Here is a 22,028-nt window from a genome sequence, read left to right as displayed (position 1 = left end):
CTTGTGGCAGCACTATTACCTCTTGAATTCTGATCCAGCAGTTCTTACATTCCTGCTAGGGGTGGATGCCCCCTCCCCTTCTCCCTCTCTCTCTGTCACTCCACCCCCCTCTTCTCTCTTATCCTCAATCCCACACCCCAGCTCCCTTTCTCTCTCTCTCTCTCTCCTTCTCTCTCTGTCTGTCGTTCTCCCACACCTCCCCCCTCCCTCCCTCTCTAGCAGTTTAATTAGGTCGCTGATTGTCCCGTGATGTCGGGGTTGAATGGAGGAGCTGTCATATAAGCTCAGTTCTGACCTGCTGCCTCCCTCCTCGCACACTTTAAGCCTCTCAGGCCTACCTGAATTATGTGACTGTGGCCTGCAGGGCGGCACGATTGCGCTGAATTTGCGAGGCGGCTTTTTGCAGTGTCCATACAGAAGGTGCACTTCTGGTTGCAGGACTCCTTTCTCTCGGAGACAGTTTGACAGTTGGAGCCGTGCCAGCGGAGGTGTCATTGTTCACTTCACAGTGGAACGAGGGCAGGGGTGGGACGGGGGCATCTGACATAACACATAAATTATCCCTGCTGGATGTCCTTTGTCGCCCCGGCTGTCTTCTCACCAGCATGCAGCCGGGCGTCTCGTGTCACTGGGGCTTGTGCTGCCCCATCGGTCCCAGCGAAAGGCACAGTACCAGAAAAGAGAGAGGGACAGAGTTTTGTCACCTCTTGCATCTGTTCCCTTATGCACCATCGGAGGAGCAGCTAAGGAAGGAGGAAGCCATTGAGCTTCACAGGAAGAACTGCAAATATGAGCAGCTTTTAATTCAATTGCAAAAGTAATCAGCGTTAACTCCCCGAGGAAAGATCTCAGTAAATTAAGGTTAGGCTTGGATTTGAATAGTTTGAATAGTGGATTTGGAGTAGATTCTTTGGTAAAAGTTTTTATAGACTGGTAAACAATTACAGATTGGCAAGTTTAATCAGTTAGACTCAGATTTTTGTATTTGTTATGCATTATAATATGCAAGACTTTTTTTCATTGGACAGTTTCAATTAGATTTTCCACTCACTACAGTCTATTCATGTTTCCTTGCTCTTGTAATTGAGGTGGAAGTCAATGTGATTTCATTCCGCTTGTTCATTTTCAGGGACGTGCCTGACATGCATCATTGTTTTGACCTGTTTGTCAAACAGATTACAATTTTCAGCTGTGTAGTAACCATACAGGACAGAAACAACAGGAAGCAGGTCTCAGGTTGTGTAAGTGCAGAAACCCATTGGTCAGAAGTAATTGCACAAATAGTGGACCTTTACATGCGTAGCAGCGCTAAGAAACAGGAAGTGGGCTCATGTTGTGTCTAGGATGCCATTTCATCACACAGCATTCTTTGTGTTGCAACCGCGGAGGAGCCGCAGCACAAGAACAGGTTTCGGTTGCTGCAATCAGGTTCTCAGTCTCAGACCATTAGGCAATGGGCTTCAAACGCTACTACTGAGAGGAGAAAAGCAGAAACTGAGAAATCTTTCCAGCACCATCTCCGGTTGTGTCCTGCGCCCTGATCCACCTGATTCAGTCTATTCAAGGCTATGTCTGTCTGCACAAGAGCACTGAATAATGGAAGCTCAATATTCAGCTGTTCAGTTCCCTACACTGTCTCTGCTGCTCTCGTAGTAAGCGACTAAAAGACACGCTAATGGCAGAGTATACGGGAATGGATTTCACAGGCCAGTATTTCCTGACTGAAAGTCTAAATGAAAGGGATGGTTGGGTGCACTTTTAAGTTTTTCCTCAGCCCAGTGCACACAGGTCTTAAACCATGCCCCTGCACCCATGGACAGGAAACCCCCTGCATTAACCAGCTCAGCACACAGGAAGCTGGTGAGGGGAAGTGAGATGTGATAGTTGCTCTTCAGGTTCCTGTGTTAGCTTTGTTTTTTAGACAGGCTTCTGCTCAGCTGTTCCTATGTACTCAGTACCTACTCACAGTGATGGTATTAACCCCTGACCTCAGCATTCGGGTCTGTCGGCAAGCAGCTGTCTTGCTGCAGCCAGATCTGCCTCACTCTTAACCTGTGGACATGTATCTGTCAGTCAAAAAGCCATTTTAAAAAGACAGGGCGATTCACTTCCCTGTTTCTGATTGATCCCCCATCACGCTTTCTCCACGGTGTCATTGACACATTGATTGATTGGAAAAAGATTGATTGGGGGCCTTTGCTCTGCTTTCACTCCAGAGTTCAGATAGCAGAGGATATCACCCATTCCAGAGATATGAGAGATATAAGCAGTGCACCTCCATTCACAAAGCAATCTGTCCTTGAAATCTACATGTGAAAACATATACACTCAAACGTAGGCTGGTCTGGTATAGATTTTTTTTCTGTTTCACAACTGAACTGTGCCATAGAGTCACAATGGCCCGGTAGAACAGTGCTAAGAATAATGTGCTGTGATAATCGATACACTTCCACAGCTCAGCATGATACTGTCCCGAGGGGTGTGCTAACCTAGTGGCCTGATTTTTACAGGTCACTGTGATTTACAATAGCATTCCAGGGGTATTGTGCTGGTGATATCCTTCTGGGCACTTCATCAAGGGAACGGCTCATTTACCTCCATGGAACAAGACAGAGGAGACTGTAAGCGAGTCAAACATTTATTTTGCCCAGCATCACAGTCAGCTGTCAGCAGTTTTTGCAAATTCCTCAGAAATGTAACTGGGCAGACTATAAATTCTATTCTCTGCATTGCTGTAGAGATTAGTGTGGTAGCCCTAGGCAATAGTGCATGCAGGTGTATGTGAATGAGGTCAAGTACGATCTGTGGGTTCATGGTCTACAGTGTTCTGTAAGTGATCACAGTCAACTGTCTTCATTACACAAGGGAGAGAACAAGGCCCTGATGCATTTTTTCATGGCAGCTCTGATGCAGTTTCTCCTTTGGGGCTTCATCATGTCCCCGGGTAATGCTGTCCAGGGCTAGGAGAGGGAGGGCTCAGACAGAAAACCTGTAAATGCATTCAAAAGGGGATTGATTTTCCTAGCATTGAAAAAGAGAGGAAAGAGATCATTTGGTCCTGAAATCTGTATCCACACTGGGTAGAATGTTCAGTATGACACTGGGTTTATCAGAACCTTTCATTTCGACGAGTTTCAAAAGACTGCGAAGAGTTTGAGTGCTCGTCACGCACAAGGGGCACAGCACTTTGTCATGGGAACTCAACCAGCATTGATCACCCCTACAGGCAGCAGATGTAAGCCGGGCCCGTGTGCAGAATCACGGGCCAGGAAATAAAAACACCCATCAAAAACTCGCTCGTCTGCTATGCTGTCGGTTCTGGATGCATTAGGTGTGCACACTGCTGACTTCAGTCATACGGAGGCGTCGACATCTATTATTATTCCAGACATCTGAGCGGCTCTGTTTCTGTGTTCGGCTCAACGACAGTCACTTTTTCAGCTGTTTGAGAAACAAGAAACAGAAAACGCACTCCTTGCTGTTTGTGGTCACTGTAACTGCGGTTACATCCCCCAGTGTGGTCACTTTTCTGATTTTCCAAATGAAGATGTGGTAGGAGACTTTACAGACAATGCAATTACACAGTTAAACAAACCTAGACAGACCGGTCCCTGTCCGTGACTATAAAAATCGCCCTTAGCGCTTTCTTTCTGTGTCAGCCGTTCAAGGCATCCCTCCTCCACACCAACTCCACCCTTTCTTTTCCCTGTTCAGGATGTCCACATGAGGGGTCACCAACCTAGGCCCATGGCCAGGTGTATTCCCTTTGCCGGACTCCAAGCCAAACAAAGTACAGGCATAACCACACCAGATGTAACCTTTGTGCTTTGATTGTATGGAAATCCATCAACTGTTGGGAGGACAATCCATCAATGTGCTGTTGGGAGGACAATCTGTATTTAGCCCCGCCAGCATGCTGTGTATCTTTCAGTGTGAGGCACATTGGTGAATAAACTATTCTTGGGTTGCTGTGAAACTCTGTTTAGCAGCTGGGTCCCAATGGAGGCACCTAGAGACAGCAATATCACAGTCACACTGTGTGTAGCTGTTGGTGGGTCGCTCTCACCCACAGTGTAATCCAGTGTTATATAACCCTGTTCACACTCAGCAAACAGATTCTCATTTAACACCTGAGGCTTTCTTGATACCTGAGTGAATCAGAGGCATTTGATTGCTCGCTCTCGTCCAAGGAGATGGATTGAGAAAAGAATTCAGTGGTAAGTACAGCCTGTGCAAGTACTAGTCCTCACCCCTTATACTAGTTGTTTCAAACCTCCTTAACAAAGAAGGTGGGAAGAAGAAAGGGTGGCTCGTCTTAGAGTAGACCTGTATGTAAAGTATCTCTAGGGCAGAAAATAGGTATCTTTTAACCAGATTGAAACTAAACACATTTCCCTCACTTCATTTCATCCAGGTAATACATCAGAAAACATTTACATTTATTCATTTGGCAGACGCTTTTATCCAAAGCGACTTACATAGGTTACAGTTCTTTACAATGTTATCCATTTATACAGCTGGATATTTACTGAGGCAATTGTGGGTTAAGTACCTTGCCCAAGGGTACAGCAGCAGTGTCCCAGCGGGGATTGAACCGGCAACCTTTCGGTTACGAGTCCTGCTCCTTAACCACCATGCTACACTGCCGCCCAAAACAAACGAATAGAATAGAATAGAATAGACTTTTTTGTCATTGCACGGTGGGGGTGCAACAAAATTGTGGATGTAAATTGTTTGAGTGTGCTCAACTAACAGCACCTCTTCTGACATGTGTGGAACAATCAGGACAGATAATGTAAACGAGTGGCCTGCCTACTCTCTGGATGTCCCACTTGCCTACAGACAAGCCATTGGAGTGACCTGTGCTTCAGCCAGCTGCAGGCATTCAGACTGAACTCCATAGGAACAGGACATACGTGGGACCCCCCAGAATTTTTAATACGTATGGCGTATCTGTGAATAGCTTTGCATTTGAAGAGGGCACGTTCCTCCTGACCCACGGAGCGAGGAATGCATTTATCTCACAGCTCAGTTGTCATCTTGGCTGAGGTTTCTGCAGTGTCGCAGGGCCAGAGTGGGGCTCTCACGCATTTCACCACTGCACATTTCCTTTCATTATGCTGGTTTACTGGTGCAGTCAGTTCATAATCTGTTACGTTGCCCTTACTCATGTTAAATCCTGGCACCCATAGCAGTACACAGTGCAAACCAAGCTAGTACAGGTAGAACACACAGTTATAAAGTAAATCCAGGGCTGCGCTGCTCTGACCCACCGGGCAACAGGTCACTGGATGTTGCAGAACAGGGTTCCGTCCTACAATACCCAACATTGAATAGGAAGCATGAGTAATGGTGTGTTAAAGTAATCAATCAGTCTCATACAAAGGAACCAATGGAAGCCAGTGGGGAGAGAACAGATACACTGAAATAAAACTGTATGACTTGCAGGCTCCAGCGTTTTGTGCAGGTTGTGCTTACAAACAGTGTGTGGGGTCTACTGTGTTGAATCAGACACTTGTGTATCATCCAAATTACTGACAAGAAAAAAACTGATGCGTGTCAGAGGATTTCATTGCTCATTAGATCAATGGCATTGGTATCAACTGATTGACACCTACAGTAATTCGTATAATTCGCTGTTTGACTGTTTTTATGTATAATTCGCTGTTGAACATTTTTAAGAACACCGAGTGCAACAGACTCAGGCTCACAGACTCAAGTTATCACTGTATAGTATCAACAACAAAATGCATGGCAGCCACACAGTACTGCATGTTCAAGTTGAAAAAGCAAGGAGGGGGTTGGGTGTGTCTGTGTGGGGGGTGAGGGGTGTCTGGGCCAGTATTTTAGTATCCCCGTGTGGGGCTGCAGCAGGTTAGTGGGGTACAGAAAGATAACACCCTTGTAGTCAGTGCCCCCCATGAGGACCTATAGTCATGCATGTATGGTGTGCTTGATCAGGGAGAGCTGGTTGATTGTTGGTATGCATGGTGCCCTATCAAGCAAGACTCTTCTCCCTGCTGTTTATCTCCTTATACTGTATGTCTCCTTTTTCCCCTGTCTCCCATACTCCCCCACCTCCCTACCTCCATCTGTCCCTTTCTCCCTCTTGCTCCACCAACATTCTTCTTCAATCTCTCCCTTCCCTCTTCCCTTCCCTCTCTCTGTCAATCCTATCACTTGTTCCCGTTCTATCATTCTCTCCCCTTCTTCACTGCTCTCTCTCTCCTTCCCTCTCTCGCCTCACATTTCTTCCCTCTCTCCCTCCCCCTCCTTTTCTCACATACTGCACCACTGCAGGATATGTCTTAAAACTCCCCAAGGAGCAGATAGATCTAGCCCTGTGGAAAGTGTAGCCATTTATTCTGTAATATCTTCTCTGCTTTGGTCTTGTGGGTGTGGCTTAGGGATGAGGACGGGGATGGGGGGGTGGGGGGGGGGGGGGGGGGGGGGGGGGAGCAGAGCTGCAGATGGCATCAGGCTCTTCCTGATTCGAGAAAGAAGCTGCTGAGTGGTCGCCTGTCCCGAGTCCCCAGAATAATCGGCTGATGGATTTTCGGCAGGCTGCTCAGAGGGTACTGTGAATATGCATGATGAAATCAAACAGAAATACACACACACTACAAGAGCACAGAGCTTTAACATGGCACGCACCGGCCGTTCTCACCCTGTATATGTGATCCTCATCCAGACACGTGCTCACACTTGCTGTATGAATTTGTAACTTGGAATAAATTCATATGCATTGTCAGTAAAAATACGCTTAGGTATGATATTATTGTCCAGATTTCTAGCCAGTGAAAAGATGTAGAACTGACTGCAGAGCCTTTTTACTGCAGGGTATTTTCCAGAAGGTGCTGAAATTCAGCTGTGTTTACAGCAGAGCCCGGTATGTTTTTATGTTGAAAATAAGTTGGCAAATATGGGACTTTCTAGTCCCTAGGTAATTAACTGTGACGCTCATCCAGACTTCTGTTGAAGCTTTCTGCTTTCATCGTACTTGTTCTGCCAGTCAGAAGCAGCTCTGTGGGTTGTGCTTTCCTGTACCCACAGTGGTGTGTGCGTGTGTTTGTGTGGGTGTGTGTAAGGGTGGGTGTGTGTGGTGTCGTTTGTTGGGGAATAAGGGGGTCTGTCTTTGTGTGTGTGTGTGTCTGTCTGTCTGTGGGTCTTTCTATGTGTGGATGGACATATACAAGTGTGTGTGTGTGTGTGTGTGTGTGTGTCTGCCTGTCTGTCTGTCGGTCTGTAGGTCTGTCTGTCTGTGGTTGCTCTGTGCGTGGATGGTTGTATACAAGTGTGTGTGTGTGTGTGTGTATGTCTGTAGGTCTGTATGTCCATGCATGTGGCGTGTAGATCTGTGTGTGTCTGTGGGTTGGGGGGTGCATAGTTTTTTTACAGCAGACGCATTACTGATAATGGCTGCAGATCATGAACCTCCTTCCTGTCCGCATACCTCTCTGAGCCAGCTTTGTCCCATCAAAACAGGAAAGTGGTGGAGGACACCCCTGCGTGCTTTCTGCAGGACACTGCCGCTGTCCCCAATAAACAATAACAAAGCCATGTTCTGCGCTCATCCTTTGTTACTGTGACAGCTTGTTGGTTAGTCTGTGCAGTAAAAGAGAAACATTTTTGCTTATTCTTTTTTTAGGTAAGATCCGCCCTTGGTCTTGAACACTTCATCTTCATAAAATGCGTTACCATTGGTGATTCACTCTGATTTGCTGTCACTAAAGACTGTGGCCAAAGCGGTGCAGTGCTGCAGTGATCCACATAAAACCAAGGTCCGTGAAGGAAATGAGAGGGGAATAGCAGTCTCTGGACCTGAATCAAAATGGACGGAGCTAATTTCACATCAGAAGGTACAGTGCTCCCTCAAAAGAACACAACCCTCTATAGGGTAGTATTTCCGTTATGGAGGAAGCTTGCGGTTTCTATGTGTCAGTTTCCTCTTAGTTTCTTGTCAGTTTGCCCTGGTGTTGATCTCATTAACATCACCGCTGTTCATCTCTAAACCACATTTTGACAACCCCTCCATTCTCTCACGGCAACAGTGGCACAGTGCAAAGTACATTTCACACACATTTTTGTATACGGTAGCAACATCCACTCCATCTGTCTGTAAACCTTGAACAAAAACACGCATTGTGCATTACCGTCTTGGGAACAGAGCACCCAGTCAGTGTCTGACTGGAAGTTTTGTTTGTGTGGATCATTATGGATTGCATATTTCTTCCTTTATATGTGGAACCTGGAGATTAACAATGACTGCAGGGGAACCTGTACAGAACCACTGCCCCATACTGTGGAAAGAATATAGGCTGTAATGCCTTTAATTATGTCAAACACTGAGGATCTAAATATCTTAGCACGGGGGGTAAATATAATCAAGACATACACCAGCCATGTATTGAGGCGTTTGCTCCTCAATTCTTTAGTTCCCAGCCCAGCTCACACTCACGCTCAAATTTTGTTAAAAAACATAAATATTTGGACAGATTATGTTGGTGAACCTGAATGAAGCCCCATCTGTAAAATTCAAGTGTTTGATGTAAAATGCTGAAAAAATAAAAGCGATTTGAAAAGAATAACAGGGCTGATGGACTTGATTGAAACCACCATGTGAAACCCAACAAGTTAACTGTAGATCATCAATGGTGCACCTGTGAAAACCTGTGACACCTGTTTTACACAACACACAGTGCAGAAACGTTATCTGAAGGGAACCGACCCAGAGATTGAAAAACAAATTAATGGTACTTAATTAACGGTGGTTGTCTTTTATACAAAATTTAATGTAAGCAACTGTGAATTAATTTGAAAACCAACCCAACTACCCTGGAGTGAATTTTGTTCCTCTTACACAAGCTCAGTGGGAAGACCTGTTGGAGTTGTTGGAGCTGTAGGGGGGAGATGTTATATTTTGTTCTGCAAAGAAAAATTCTCATTTGTGCAAGCAAATTAGCAGAGCATTAGGATTCCATGAGTGGGGAGTCATTGGGGGGGGCTCAGTGTAAACTGGGCATTACCAAAGTATGTTGTGAGGAGGAGAACAATTTTTCTAATCTCACACAATTACATTGATTTATTCATTAATGCACTTCAACTCTTTTTGCTCCAATAACTGGATTATGACTATATTGTCCCCCGAGAATGATTTAATGAAACAATTCAATTTTTTTTCTTATTGGATTTAATTAAGAAATGGTGTTAGTGTCTGGAAGTCCTACCCCGTAACTTTATTTTATGGCTCTAGGGGAGTAATACTGCTTGAAAGGACTGGGTGTATAGAATTGCCAATGATCATCTGAAAAGGGCAGCATAAGTAAGAAGAGCCTCTTTTCTGTACATGAAATGCAAACTACAGTATGTGAAATGAGACTGCTCATTGACCTGCAGCCAAATTCCTGGAATAATTAATGTGACAATGCCCAGAAAAGGAAAATTCCTTTACAGACAATTTGCTTTTAATATGTCTCCCTGGCACCACCTACCCAATAGCTTCCCCTCCCTCCCCCAAACAAGAAGACAATAAAATACACTGTTGAGCTGCTGCTTCGATAAAGACATTTGATCTGCTGTGGAAATGGGCGCGGAGCGTGGACTGCAGTCCTTTCAGCCATATCGAGGATGCAAGAAAACAGAACTACAACATAAAGCAACACGAGAGAGGAGGTGTTTTTCCACAAGGTGGCCTTTATTTGTTGACAAAGGCCTTGATGGATTAGTGGGAGTGTCCCTTGTTTGTGGAGCTTCAGGAAGCAGCTCTAACAGGAGAGTGTTTACAGGGAAACTGGGGCAGCAGAAGCATAGAGCAGGGAGGTGCAGCACCGAGAGAGGGCAGTAAGATGGAGTAGTAAGCTACAGCAGCGAAATAGAGTAGGGGTGTATAGCAGTGAGACAGAGTAGGGGTGTATTGCAGTGAGATAGAATAGGGGTGTATAGCAGTGAGATAGAGTAGGGGTGTATTGCATTGAGATAGAGTAGGGGTGTATTGCAGTGAGATAGAGTAGGGGTGTATAGCAGTGAGATAGAGTAGGGGTGTATTGCAGTGAGATAGAATAGGGGTGTAAAGCAGTGAGACAGAGTAGGTGAAGGCAGCAGTGAAACAGAGGAGGAGAGTACAGCAGTGACATAGAGTAGGGAGGTACAGTAGTGAGAGCGTAGGGAGATACAGTAGTGAAACAGGGAAGGGAGATGCAGAAGTGACATAGAGCTGTAAGGGGAACAGTATGAGACAGAGTAGCGGAATACAGCTGTGAGCAGGGAGCTACAGTAGTCAGATGGAGCAGGGTGTGTAGGAGTGGGTACTGATTTCAGCCAGATGTCCACAGCAACTGATTATTCACAACTCTTCAGTTTGAATTTTTAGAAGGTGAGCTGCCATGAGAGCAACATCACACTGAAGGTGAAGACCCCTCCATTGCCTGTATGAATGGATGAAAAAAGGAACCAAAAAGTGAAGTAACACACATAGCATCAGTCTCCTGATACTATAGACTCCCACTGCCTGCGTGTATTGGTTGTCTGGCTGCAACACAGAGAACCAACCAAATGGAATTTTCCATTCAATAACATACTTAATCAGAAGAACTACAGAACTGAAAACTTTTTAAAGTTTATTGGAGATGTTTTAATGTTAAGCAGAAGTAGTCATAGTGAAGATCATAAGAGGATTAGAAACATTTTATTGGAATATATTTAATTTACTTTCATCTAATTGGGATTAAAATGGGTTTAACAGATGTTCTGCAATACCAAAATCATACCAGTATGTTGTCTCATTAATATATTGAACTGGTGACTGTAAAACTCCTCTAATTAGTCCAGTTTTAGATGGCTACAGTAATTGAAGTAACATTTTCAATAAGGCTTATGCAAAAATAGTTTTTTTATGTTCATAAAAATGAGGACTCAAAAATGTGATTTTGCATTTCTGGCTGTATGCATACCAAGGGGAATAGGGGCCATTGACATGTATGTGTGTGTGTGTGTGTGTGTGTGTGTGTGTGTGTGTGAGTGTGTGTGTGAATGAGAGGTTCAGTTTCCTTTCATATTATTGCAACAGCTATTTTGACACTGTTACGCAAAAAAACAGGGAAAAGGATATTATCAAAATGTACTTTTGGGAATATAAACTGATTTTGGTAATACTGATTTGCATTTTTTAACTGTGAAATGATGTATTACAAAAATATCCTATCACATATTCTGTATGTTTTTTGGATGCATGTCGTTTTTGGATAAATGCCAGGGTATACATACATTCTTGTGAATGTAGATGACCCATGACTACAGAGCAGAAGGAAGACTAACTGAAGTAAAGTTTCGGGAAGAGAATTTCCAGATAATGTCTATGCAGTTAAACAAACCTAGACAAACCAGTCCCACTAAAAGAAAGTGCCATTTACCACTTCTTTCCCGCATCAGCTGTTCTCACCCTATCTCTCCTCTACCCCATCTCCCCGCTTTCCTTTCCCTGTTTGTGATGTCCAAATGGGGGAAGGTCAGCAGCCTCAGCCTGTGGCTAGGTGTGATCCCTCTGTCAGACTCCAGGCCACATAAAAGAACCACTAATACCCATCTCAATCTAAGCCCTTATGCTTTGATTGTGTGGAAACTCATAGCGACTAAATATAACATTTCGGGTGTTCGCTGTAACACCTGTTTTGTTCACCCAGAGTCCCTGCTGCCTACTGCAGGCCCTTCGAACGGTTCTGATGTGCTGAGTCTGAGGGGTCGCTCAGCAGGTGAATCCGGTGTCCATGGGGGTGACCTGCGGGCGGCTCACATTAACGTGCTGTGCACTGGTGAGGGGGCGGCGGTGAGGCGACGTGTTCAAAGTTGAGTGTTGATGTGATGTCCTGCCTGCTGTGACTCAGCCTGTATGAGCTGCGTGCACAGAGGGTTTTTTGGGCCCGCCTCGCCCCGAGGGAGTCACGTCACTCCAGGTCCTGTGCAACCTTCCCGAGTGGGATTTAAGAGCCTGTAAAATATCTCCATAAGCAATGGGAGTGTCTGAGGAATTGGGATACATGAACCCAGTATGATGACATGAATGGGGTTTTATCATTGTTTGGTCCTGCAAGTTTGTTGCCCGGAATCCCTGCTTATCTTTTGCCCATTTGTCAACTTTTCATTTTTTGTTTTTTTTTTTTTCTTTTTTTGTTTGGTTTTTACTTGAATGAATCTTATCATCGGGGTTATTAGTGTTGATGTAGTGACATTTCCTTGAACTTGCCGGTTGACTCGACGGAAACGCAGACTGAAGTGAAAATGCGGTGAGGGCAGCTGAGAGGAGAGTGTGTTGCAATGCGAGTCTTGCCTTCCCACTGATGTCACCACCGAGGGACGGGCCAGCCGAAGCTAGTTGCCTAGCAACAGCCCAGGGAGAGGGAGGGGGGGTGGGGGAGTGGCTTAATCCCAACAACTGTTGCCAGAGCTGTAGTGTCTCTCTGTGTGTGTCTGCCTGTGTGCAAATGTGAGCGGGTGAGCGTGAGTTAGAGTGTGTGTGAGTCGAGCTCTCGGGGAAGGTTTTAGCCAGCACAGTGTGAGCTGTGGTAGAGGAGGCTCCCTCAGTCTCTCTCTCTGACCCTTCCTGGGGATTTACTCTGGAAGAAGCTGAAAGGACTGCCAGCGTTCCCCCACAGCCCTCCAAACCTCCCCACCTGCCTCCACCTGTTGGAACACCTGCGCGGGGGGGACCCGGGGGCAGAGGCAGGCTCCGGAGTGTGGATGTCTTCCGTGGATGGTGGCTTGGCCAGCGCAGCCGGGACAGAGGGGGACGATGGTTCCCCCGCAGTGAGCGACAGGGTAAGAGGCGGCGCTGCTCTGTGACCGGGGGGGACTGCCGGGGTGAGGAGAGCCTAGCCGAGCAAAGTCCATTGTCTCAGTCTGCTCTGTGCGTCCGCGCTGGGCGCCCTCTCTCTCTCTCGCTCACTCACTCTCTCTCCCCCCCTCTCTTTTGTGTTCGCCATCTCTGTGTGCCGGAGCTCGGCAGGCCCGTAGCTGGGCTTTCCACTCGCTTCACCCTCCCTCTGACGATAATGGGATTAATTAATGGGAGATCACTGGTGGGGGGGGGATATGGATGAGTTCGGAGAGGGTCAGCGTGAAAAGTTGGGAGGCGGACTGAGAAGGGCTTTTTCATCCCGTGGGTCCCTCCTCCCGGTTTCTGAAAGCCCGTGTCACGTCTGAGCCGCAGACAGAACGTCCAGTCATGCGTGGCTCAACGAGGAAGGAGAAGTTTCCCTCAGCAGTGTGGCGTTAAAAGGGAAGTCAGAGCATAGACTGCATCAGAGAAGGTCAGTTTCAACTCAAAATAGTGAGAGAAGTGGGAGTGGGGGAGTTAAAGAGGAAATAAGCCGTGGCTTGCTCTGATCAGAACCTGTGACACTCTGGGAACATTACGAGTTACGTGCAAGTGGTTTTATCTTGTTCTGTTGAATCAGAAAAGGTAGCAGTCATTTATGGGAATCTGAAGGAAGTCCTCTTGGCTCTGTGTCAATATCAGTGTCCAGATGAGAGGTCTTTCTGTGAATGACACAGGGAAGAGCTGACATTTTAAACTGGAACCACATTAGTGCCTCATTCAATTGTATTGTGTTTTTCAAAACAAGTCCAGCAAGGTTCACTTGTTCAAAGCTGTCATTCAGTCGAAATGTATTTTTACCTGGACAAGAATAACTAGATTATTAACTTAACCAGGATGAATACCTGGTAATGCAATGAATACTTATTAATCCATTGCAGGCAAAAGGGGGGGTTGGTCTTTTCAAATGCTAATCAGCCTGGGTGTGTGTGTGTGTGTGTGTGTGTGTGTGTGTGTGTGTTATTACTGGTATGTGCACGCACATCTAAAAGCAATAACAAGTGGATCTGAGCAGGATGAACACTCTCATGTGGAGGAACACCTTCCCCTCTAACTTACATGCCAGAGTCCATGCAGCCAGCGGAGAGATCAGTTACACCAGCAAGTGCTGTCCGGTCCCACCCACCCCAGCATCACCTGCGGGCTGCTGTCAGCCCGTGTTCAGATGGATTGCGTGCGGGTTGCGGGAGGTACAGGTGCCCTCTTGTCAGGTTCGCGGCGAGTGGGAGTGAAGGGCGAGGTGGCGGAGACGAGCCCCCAGGGGGTTTTTAGTGACAGTCATACTGCAGCTGGGGAGGTCATCCCAGCAGACACAGAGATGAGGGAAGGACTCTGCTGGAGGTTAGGAACCTCATAGCCCTGGCTGCTGTGGTGTGAGTCCAGGGGGTTGTCATACTCATGTCATACACTCTCAGCACTGACTCTCTCATGCTGGGTTAGTTTTTTTTCCTGGATAGTAAAGGTCAGACAAGTGCAGAGAAGGAGTCCATTGGAATTCCTCGCCACTCTCTTGTCTTGAGCCCTGCTGTGTTTTTTTTCTTATTCCTTTGTTTTGCTTTGCTCTGGTTGGTTGGTTTAAACATTGACAACACGGGAGTTGCCAAACACTGTCAATAAGGCGGGTTGAGAAGGCTTGTGAATTTTAACCGTTAGATGTCATAGGGTGTTGAGTGCGTGTGTGTCTGTGCATGTCTGTGTGTATAGGTCTGTGTGTGTGCGTGTGCACGCGTGTGTGTCTGTGTGTGTGTCTGAATTTATGTGTGTGTGTGTGCATGTGCATGTGTGTGTGTGTGTGTGTGTGTGTGTGTGTGTGTGTGTGTGTGTGTGTGTGTGAGCACTTCAGTAAGCCCAGATCCCTACCATAGTGTGTGATCAGAAAGCAGCATTGCTGCAGTATGCTCAGGCTGTGGCTGCAACGAGGGTGTCACTATGGCACTGTGAGAGTGGGCCACAGAGACCAGCCCCTGCACTGAGAGCTGTGTGCTGTAATCCTCTGTAGTCTCATTGCAGCATCTCTCCAGCACCCCGAACCTGCAGTGGCAAAGTGAGCCTGTCATTATTGCTCTAACTCCACCAGTCCCTCAGTGAACTGTAACATAGACAGTAAAGTTAAATGCATTAACAGGTCGTTGGGTGGCCCCAGAGTTTAATAGTGCTGTGGGTCTATCTGTCCCCTGCTTCTGTCAATCACAGCCTATTTGCACTTTACCCCGGTACAGCTGTCCCCTTCCGGCCTCAGCAGAGTGCTGTGCACGCATCACCTGTTCCCCCCTGCTGACCATGTCAATTACTCTCACACATTTTTTCCAGTTATCACCTCACACTTTTTTTTTTTTTTTACATGACTATTCATGGAGTTTATAACACAGGGATAGAGATTCCTGGTTGCTCTTGTGGATCTCTAACGTGTCTTTGTGCTACATGGGCACCAGTCTGAGTGTGGTGGTGGGAGAATCCGCCGTCCGTCCAGCCGATTCGCTGCATCGCAGACAGCTTTACCCGACGCCGCCATAAGCGCCTGTGTGAAAATTGAATTTGCTGCTTTTGTTCAGTTCGCAGGGTGACTGCGGCACAAAGGGCTTCCTGAAAGCGCATCAGCACGTCTCTGGCAGCCAGCCACGTAGGTGTTTATTGCGCTCCCCTTTCTCCTGAGGAGACGGTGTGAACCGCACAGGAAGTCAGCGGCTGGGTCGTCAGGGGCTCCCGCCATTGCCGTTGGAGGTGCCTGCTGAGCAGTTTAAAAGGAGAGCGCCAAAGGGCAGGAAACAAAGCTGTCGCCCCAGAGGCGATCGGATGAATGAGACGGAGGCTGCAGGAATTTCAGGTGGAGGGGCCGCTATTGTGCGCCACGGCTGCTCGTCGGGTTAAATTTCAGACCGATCCTAGAAGCTTTGCACGAGGTCCGTGCAGCTGACAATGACCTGCTCTCACGAGGCAGCCAGGGAGACGCCCCTGGCTCGTGATTGGTGCTCTCTGCTTGGAGGTTTGGCTGAAACAGGTGTTGGTTCGTTGTGTCAGATGCAGTGGTGGATTATTACACTGTGGCTGTGCCTCAGGTGACTCGTCCAGCGAGAAGGGCAGGGCTCCAAGGTGTCAGTGTCAGATAGGGAAATTTTATCCGTTCCATGTATGCTCTGGTAACAGCACAGCTCATTACCTCCCAGAAAGCTTTGCTCTCTGTTTTCTTTTTTGGGTTAAACAAATGTGTGGGAAGTGAGAATAACTCGTTTTACAGGGGTGAGTCATCAAGACACAAACATACTGTACTTATTCGAAGTATATGTTCGTCCATGACAAGCACAGCACGTGGATTTGAATACATAGTCTAAACTGATCTGAATTTTCAACTGTACATACAGGCAATGAAAATAGATTATGCCCAGTTTTAAGTGTGATTTCAGTGGTTATCAGTTTTGAGAGTTGTTTCATGAAGCGGACATAACGTTTGAGTCAGTGTTGCAGACTCTGTGGGCCAGAGAGACCGCGTGTGTGGGTGCAGAGGGACTAAAATTAGTAGACACAACATGATCAAGTGATTTTCCCAAGCTGTGCCGTATAGAGAAGGAGGAGGCTGTCGCGCGACCGCGCGAGCAGAATCGGTCCAGGTTGCAGTAGCGCTGTGAGATACATCCCCGGGCTAGAGACGCCTCTGTAGAGCGCCGCCTGTCCTTGAGAGATGCACCGAGAGAGGCTCTGATCTCGTCACCGACACGCAGCCGGACGACCCTGCATTGATAGTTTGCGTTTTGCCTTACCGGATCAATCCCACCCCGTGTTCCCTTTTCTTCCTGTCCCCTGATTCCCTAGGGAGATACGGAACATTCGCATCGTGTGTGCTTCCGAAGGAAACCCCTCTAACTGTCCGGCGAGCCGTCTCCTGTGCTGGATTTGAGGCCAAAGGGAAGAAGAACCACAAGCGCTAGCTCTCTCCCTGATCTCCCCCCCACTGCTATACAAGCTCATGAATTTCAGCTGTAGTGAGAGGCAGCGGAGAATCAAAACCGTACCACAGAGGCTTTTTTGTCCACTATGTGTTTTTTGCTGTACCTTCTTCTCTGGTAACTACGCGTGATACACAGGAAAATGAAATGCTGTGCCGGTTTTTCTGACAAATTTTAAATCATTTTGCCCTGACCGAATTAGAATCTGCCGATTCAGAAATCAGTTGAATCAATCACATCCCTGAACTGCATGGTCACCCCCGTGTTTCCTCCTAGCACAGGGGTAATCAATGGCCAGTTCAATATGAAATGTTATTGACTTCAAGCGCAGGAGCTGGGAATACAGAAAGTGCCAGTTTTTTTAATTAGGATAATATTGAGGTTACTTCTCCTTCACGGTATGAAATTAATCTTGGCTCTGGGACAAAAAGGTTTTGTTCATTTGGATTTTAAAGTGTTTTAATATACTGTTAACATAATACCTTTATGCCTCTGTGTGCATGTGTGTGTGTGTGTGTGTGTGTGCCATATTTCTAAATCAAAAACAGTAGGGACTTGATTTAGTAGGGACACATACTGCTTGTGGAAGCAAAAATATAATTAGATTTTGGAGTAGCAGTTGGAATATATTAGCATATTAACATTCACTTTAAATGTATTTAACAGATGGTTCAATGCTCACCTGTTTTTCATGGTCACAGAGTTCTGCTTTTAGATCATTGAAAGAGGATTCAGTTAAGCATTAGCTAGCTGTGGTAAGAGCATAAGTATTGTATGTGTGTTTATATTTGACTACAGTTCAAATTTGCAAGGAGTCATTTTCACGTTCCTGAATTTCACTGTTGTCAGCATGAAAATATAATACTGTATTGGAGTGTGAAAGCAAAATAACAGAGCTGCTGTTGTGGGTTAATTTGAAGGTTATTGATATTACGGTGTGTTCAGCATGTTCATACGTTATTGCGATCACGTTATTGTTATTGTTATTACATTACATTATTACTGTGTGCCTTCTTCGATACCGAGCACAGTATTATGCCAGAGCTGTGGTATAAGGCACGGCACACAGACAGTGCATTTCTCAACATCCTCACAGGAACACGCTGCGTTCGTGGTGAGAAGATGACAGTCTCAGGATGATGAAACCCTGTGACACTGCAAGTTTCTGCGTGCGCTGTTTGATGTTCCTCGGGCAATCAGGTTTCTCTCCAGATTCCCTTCACCTGTTGTAATGTTCCTTCCTGTGTTTGGCGGTTTCTATAGCGTCAGTGGATGAGTCAGGTGGCTCTTCTCAGCTCAGGCTTGCTGTTATTTCTGCTGTTGTTGCTCTTATGGTGTCGGTGTGCTCTGTGTTGTGTGGAACGCCCCGTAGCCATGTTCAGATGCGCGTCAGTGTCCGAAGAAGGACTCTGAACTGGAACCTGGAGGGCTACACAGGCAAGGTGATAATGAGGTGATCTGCATTTTAGATTTCCCAATGCATCGTGAGATTAAAGCCAGATATGGATCAACCATAGTGCACTTACTGAGCGAAACCACGACTTGTTTTTGCCCACATTCTGAGAGTCAAAGTCGCTGCATACAGCAGTTTCACATGCCTCTCCGGTCTGACAGCCAGTCACCATTTCTGAGCCTCCAGTGCCTGGCAGTGCAGTAGGATTCTCTGGCAGTGGCAGAAGTCTTCTCCGTGCGAGAGACACCCAGATGAGCTGCCGTCCTCTCTGCTGCGCGGGCCGTGAATAATAGATGGGGAAGATGGGCCTCTCCAGAGAGCTGTGCTACATCTCATTCTCGTAGAGCGGGAGGCTCGGCCCAGGTTCAGGCTGGAGAGGAACACAGCAATAACATCTCTGATTAGCCCCGTCTCTGTACCTGGCTCCAGCTGTGAAAACATGGCCGCGGTGAAACCCTTGGACAGCCGCGGTTCGCCCAAGAGTTATCACTCGCTCTGTCTATCCATGCTTTGTTTCGTGCTTCGCAGGCAGGCGTTAGAAAGCAGTCAATAAATAATGGACAAGGAAACTCCCATAAAAGGGTGACTTTGTATTGGAAGGAGGCTGGTGTGCTCTCTGCATGACCGGCATGTACATACCGCTGTGAGGTTGTTTGGCGGTTGAACTCTCTTTTCAGCGATAAAGAGTTCAGCCGGTAAGTAGTATGTTATTTTGTTAAGTATTTCCTTATTCTGTAATGGTGTGTGTTTTTTTTTTTTTCTTGCGAGGTTGCATAGGCTTAGACAAAGCCTCATTAGAGAATCCCAAGTTATAGCTGTGTGGCACATTCCCATGATTAACCCAAGCGTTAGTAACAAAAGGCTTTATAGCGCCACTCTTTTCCTCAGTAACCAGCCAGTGATGACAGTAATACAGCCATCAAGCTTGATCAGGCTTGACACCTGAGGCTGATGAGTGGATGGGCAGGAATGAAGTTTGTTGTGCTGTGGTGAGAGATACAAACAGGAAACCTGTTTGGAAACCCCCCTCCAGTTGCTCTGTCCTGTCGGAACCCTGTTGATCTCCTGCAGTACTTCAGTGCACTGCACGGAGGGCCATTTGGCAGAACCGCAGTGGGGAGGGGGTGGGAGCAAGGCCGGCCTCCTCAGGGGGGTAGGGTCAGCCAGGACTCTGCCGTGCGGGGGAGACAGACGCATGCCCACTGGCTGCCAACCCTGTGTCAGGGTCCTCTCTCAGGCGGGGCTGAGCAGCGACTCTGTCCGTCTCACCACGCCTCTCCTGTGAAGCGCGGCTCCCGATAGGGGAATCTGCATTACTCTTCATGGGACGTCAGGTGCTGTGAAGTCATGCGGGGTATTTTCACCATAGCTCTCAGAAGGGAGGAGATCTTAGACAAAATCATACTGACAATCAGTGAGACAAAGCTGTTTCCTCACAGGGAGAGAGCGTGTGAGGGTGGGGGAATTCAGCTGGTTTTCTGCACTTGTGTTCTCCCCAGCATCTCCCTCAGTGTGCCTGGTGACGGACAGGTTCCCGGAGCGCCACACGGCAATGCAGACAATGCCACAGACAGAGAGAAAGGAATGCCTTTGTTTTCATTTTCACAGACCTTTTTCCACTCCTTTTATCCCTCCAAACAAGGTCGGGGTGAAATACAGAAACTCTGGGGTGGAACTGAGTGAGCACCCTCTCGCCCGACACTGACAGATCTCACCGGTTATCTCGGCGCGGCCCTCTCCCTCAGATTACCTCAAGCGGGAGAGAGGCAGGAGTCACAGGAGAACTGAGGATAATGAGAGCCCAGAATGGGGACAGAGCCCTTGGGCATCTCTCAGGTTCAAGGGCAGCGCTGAGAGTCTGAGTTAAACGGGGAAAGTAGCAGGTAGGCACACAGAAGGCGCGATAACAGGATAAGAGCTGTTTGATGAGAGGAGTGCAGGTGGGACGAGTACGCTGGGGCTGGGCTGTCAGCATTCTCACATTAGAGGTAACGCTAGTGAAAAAAGAGGGAGACCTGGTCAGGCTGAGCACTAGATCCCAATCCAGCAGTCCAGAATGCACATCGTTGTGGTGTGGAATCCCACTGCTGTGTGAACACGACCTCCGTCTCCTCTGCTCTGAACTCACATCTTACAAGCCTAAATGTATTATTATTGTGAAAATACAATTGCTTGACTGCAGATATTTTTATGTTTTTTTAATCATTTTTCGTGATTGCAGTCAATTTAGTTAATTTACAGGAGTAGTAATTTGGTAGAGTTAGGGAGATATTAGAACAGTGTAAGAAGTTATAACATTCATTTAGCAAGTGATATTTCTTATACTTAAAAACTACAATGATTTTTCTAAGATTCCGCACATTTGAGATTTTTAATTAAGTATCTCCACACACAGTAATCTGCATGTTTGCATTAACTGTGTGGCAGCAGTACTTCTCTGCATTATTCGGTGTGTTATTTCAGTTCCTCGGTAACAGATCCTTGAGGAGATGGTCTCTTGTCATTTGAACCTGGAGGTGTTCAGCCACCATGGCTGTTTAGCTCCTGAGGGCAGCGTTGTGTAAGACGCAGGTAGAAAATCCGGTATAGCCTTACACACCCCATCCCTGCCGTCCCACCCTTCCCTACCCTGTTCCCATCACCCTCACAACAGCGCACAGACCGTTGGAAAGGCACCAGTTGGATCCAGTCCAAAAAAAACCTGCCACCCAGTTTAAATCACCTCCTCTCAGTGTTTCCCCAAACAGATGAATGCTTTTATTGAGGCCAGCCTTTCTCTCCTCTTCAGCCCTGATCAGCCCTAACGGCCTCGGTGGCATTCACTGAAACGGGCTTAAACCCCATTGTGCCCCGTGGCGTGGAGTCGGAGGCCATTGGAAGCTAACGGCTGGCTCTAATTCCCAGATTTAATGAAGCTGCATCAGGCCAGACGCTGCTATAAATATGCCACAGAGATGCCGTGTAAAGAAATGGGTAGGGAGGCCTATGGCCGGACAGTCAGAGACTGACTGTAATCTGCTCATGTCTTCAGTAGGGTGAGTGAGAGAGAGAGAGAAACAGAGAGACAGAGAGAGGGAGAGACGAGCAGTGTTCAGATTTTTTTTCTGCACACTCAGATGCAGTGAGAGTCACAGTTGCGCCACCCACACCATTCTCGGGCACGCCCATGCACAGAGATGCATGCAGCTCTCTCCATGGCAGTGCTGTCCATGGTAGAATGACACGGGGATTGGGGCTGCAGGCCTTCACACACTGCTCCCAAACACAGTTGCAGAAGTGATGGTGCAGATCAAGGCCGGGCGGGGCAGGTCCTGTCATTGCAGGAGATTTTCCAGGTCTGTTTCTGTCAGCAGTTAATGAACACCCTGAGCACGGGCTCACCGGAAGGCAACAATCCTCAGCGTTATGTAACCAGGTCCTTCAGATGAAGCTTCAAACTGTGGTCATGTACACAAACCCTGCCCTGCAGCTCTGCGTGTGTGGAGACTCAGTGTGGAGGAAGCAGCAACAGTTGCTGGAATGTGGCATGAAGGTGACAGGGGTCTCTGTTGGGCTCCTGGTGATCAGCATGTACCTGCTGAGTCTGGCTGGGTCTAACCCCCACCACACCCCACCCACAATCTGGATGTCCTGTGTGGACAGCTGGGTGTAGCTACACAGTTCACATCCTGTGTCTTGTCATTAAACAGAAGGGGGTAGTGTTTGTTAAAAGGAACAGCGGATTGCTTTGCCTGCTTAAAGTGCTTGTTTAAGATGTATTTTGTGC

General features: G+C 47.1%; 1 protein-coding gene across 2 annotated transcripts in view; it reads left to right on the top strand.

The window, feature by feature from the left end:
* Positions 1–22,028, top strand: part of LOC118777672 (rab11 family-interacting protein 4A-like) — a 71,446-nt gene that overhangs the window by 29,956 nt on the left and 19,462 nt on the right. Inside the window, exon 1 of one of the 2 annotated variants that reach the window (XM_036528789.1) lies at positions 12,460–12,810. The exons of the other annotated variant lie outside the window; for it this stretch is intronic. Coding sequence (XP_036384682.1) covers positions 12,733–12,810 — 78 coding nt within the window. The 5' untranslated portion in view covers positions 12,460–12,732. Of the gene's footprint in view, positions 1–12,459; positions 12,811–22,028 lie in introns of those variants that run through there. 2 annotated transcript variants of the gene reach the window in all.

The sequence above is a fragment of the Megalops cyprinoides genome, chromosome 1, assembly GCF_013368585.1.
Source record: "Megalops cyprinoides isolate fMegCyp1 chromosome 1, fMegCyp1.pri, whole genome shotgun sequence".
Lineage (NCBI taxonomy): Eukaryota > Metazoa > Chordata > Actinopteri > Elopiformes > Megalopidae > Megalops > Megalops cyprinoides.
Note: the sequence above shows the minus strand (reverse complement) of the source record. Positions and strands in the feature narration are given on the sequence as shown.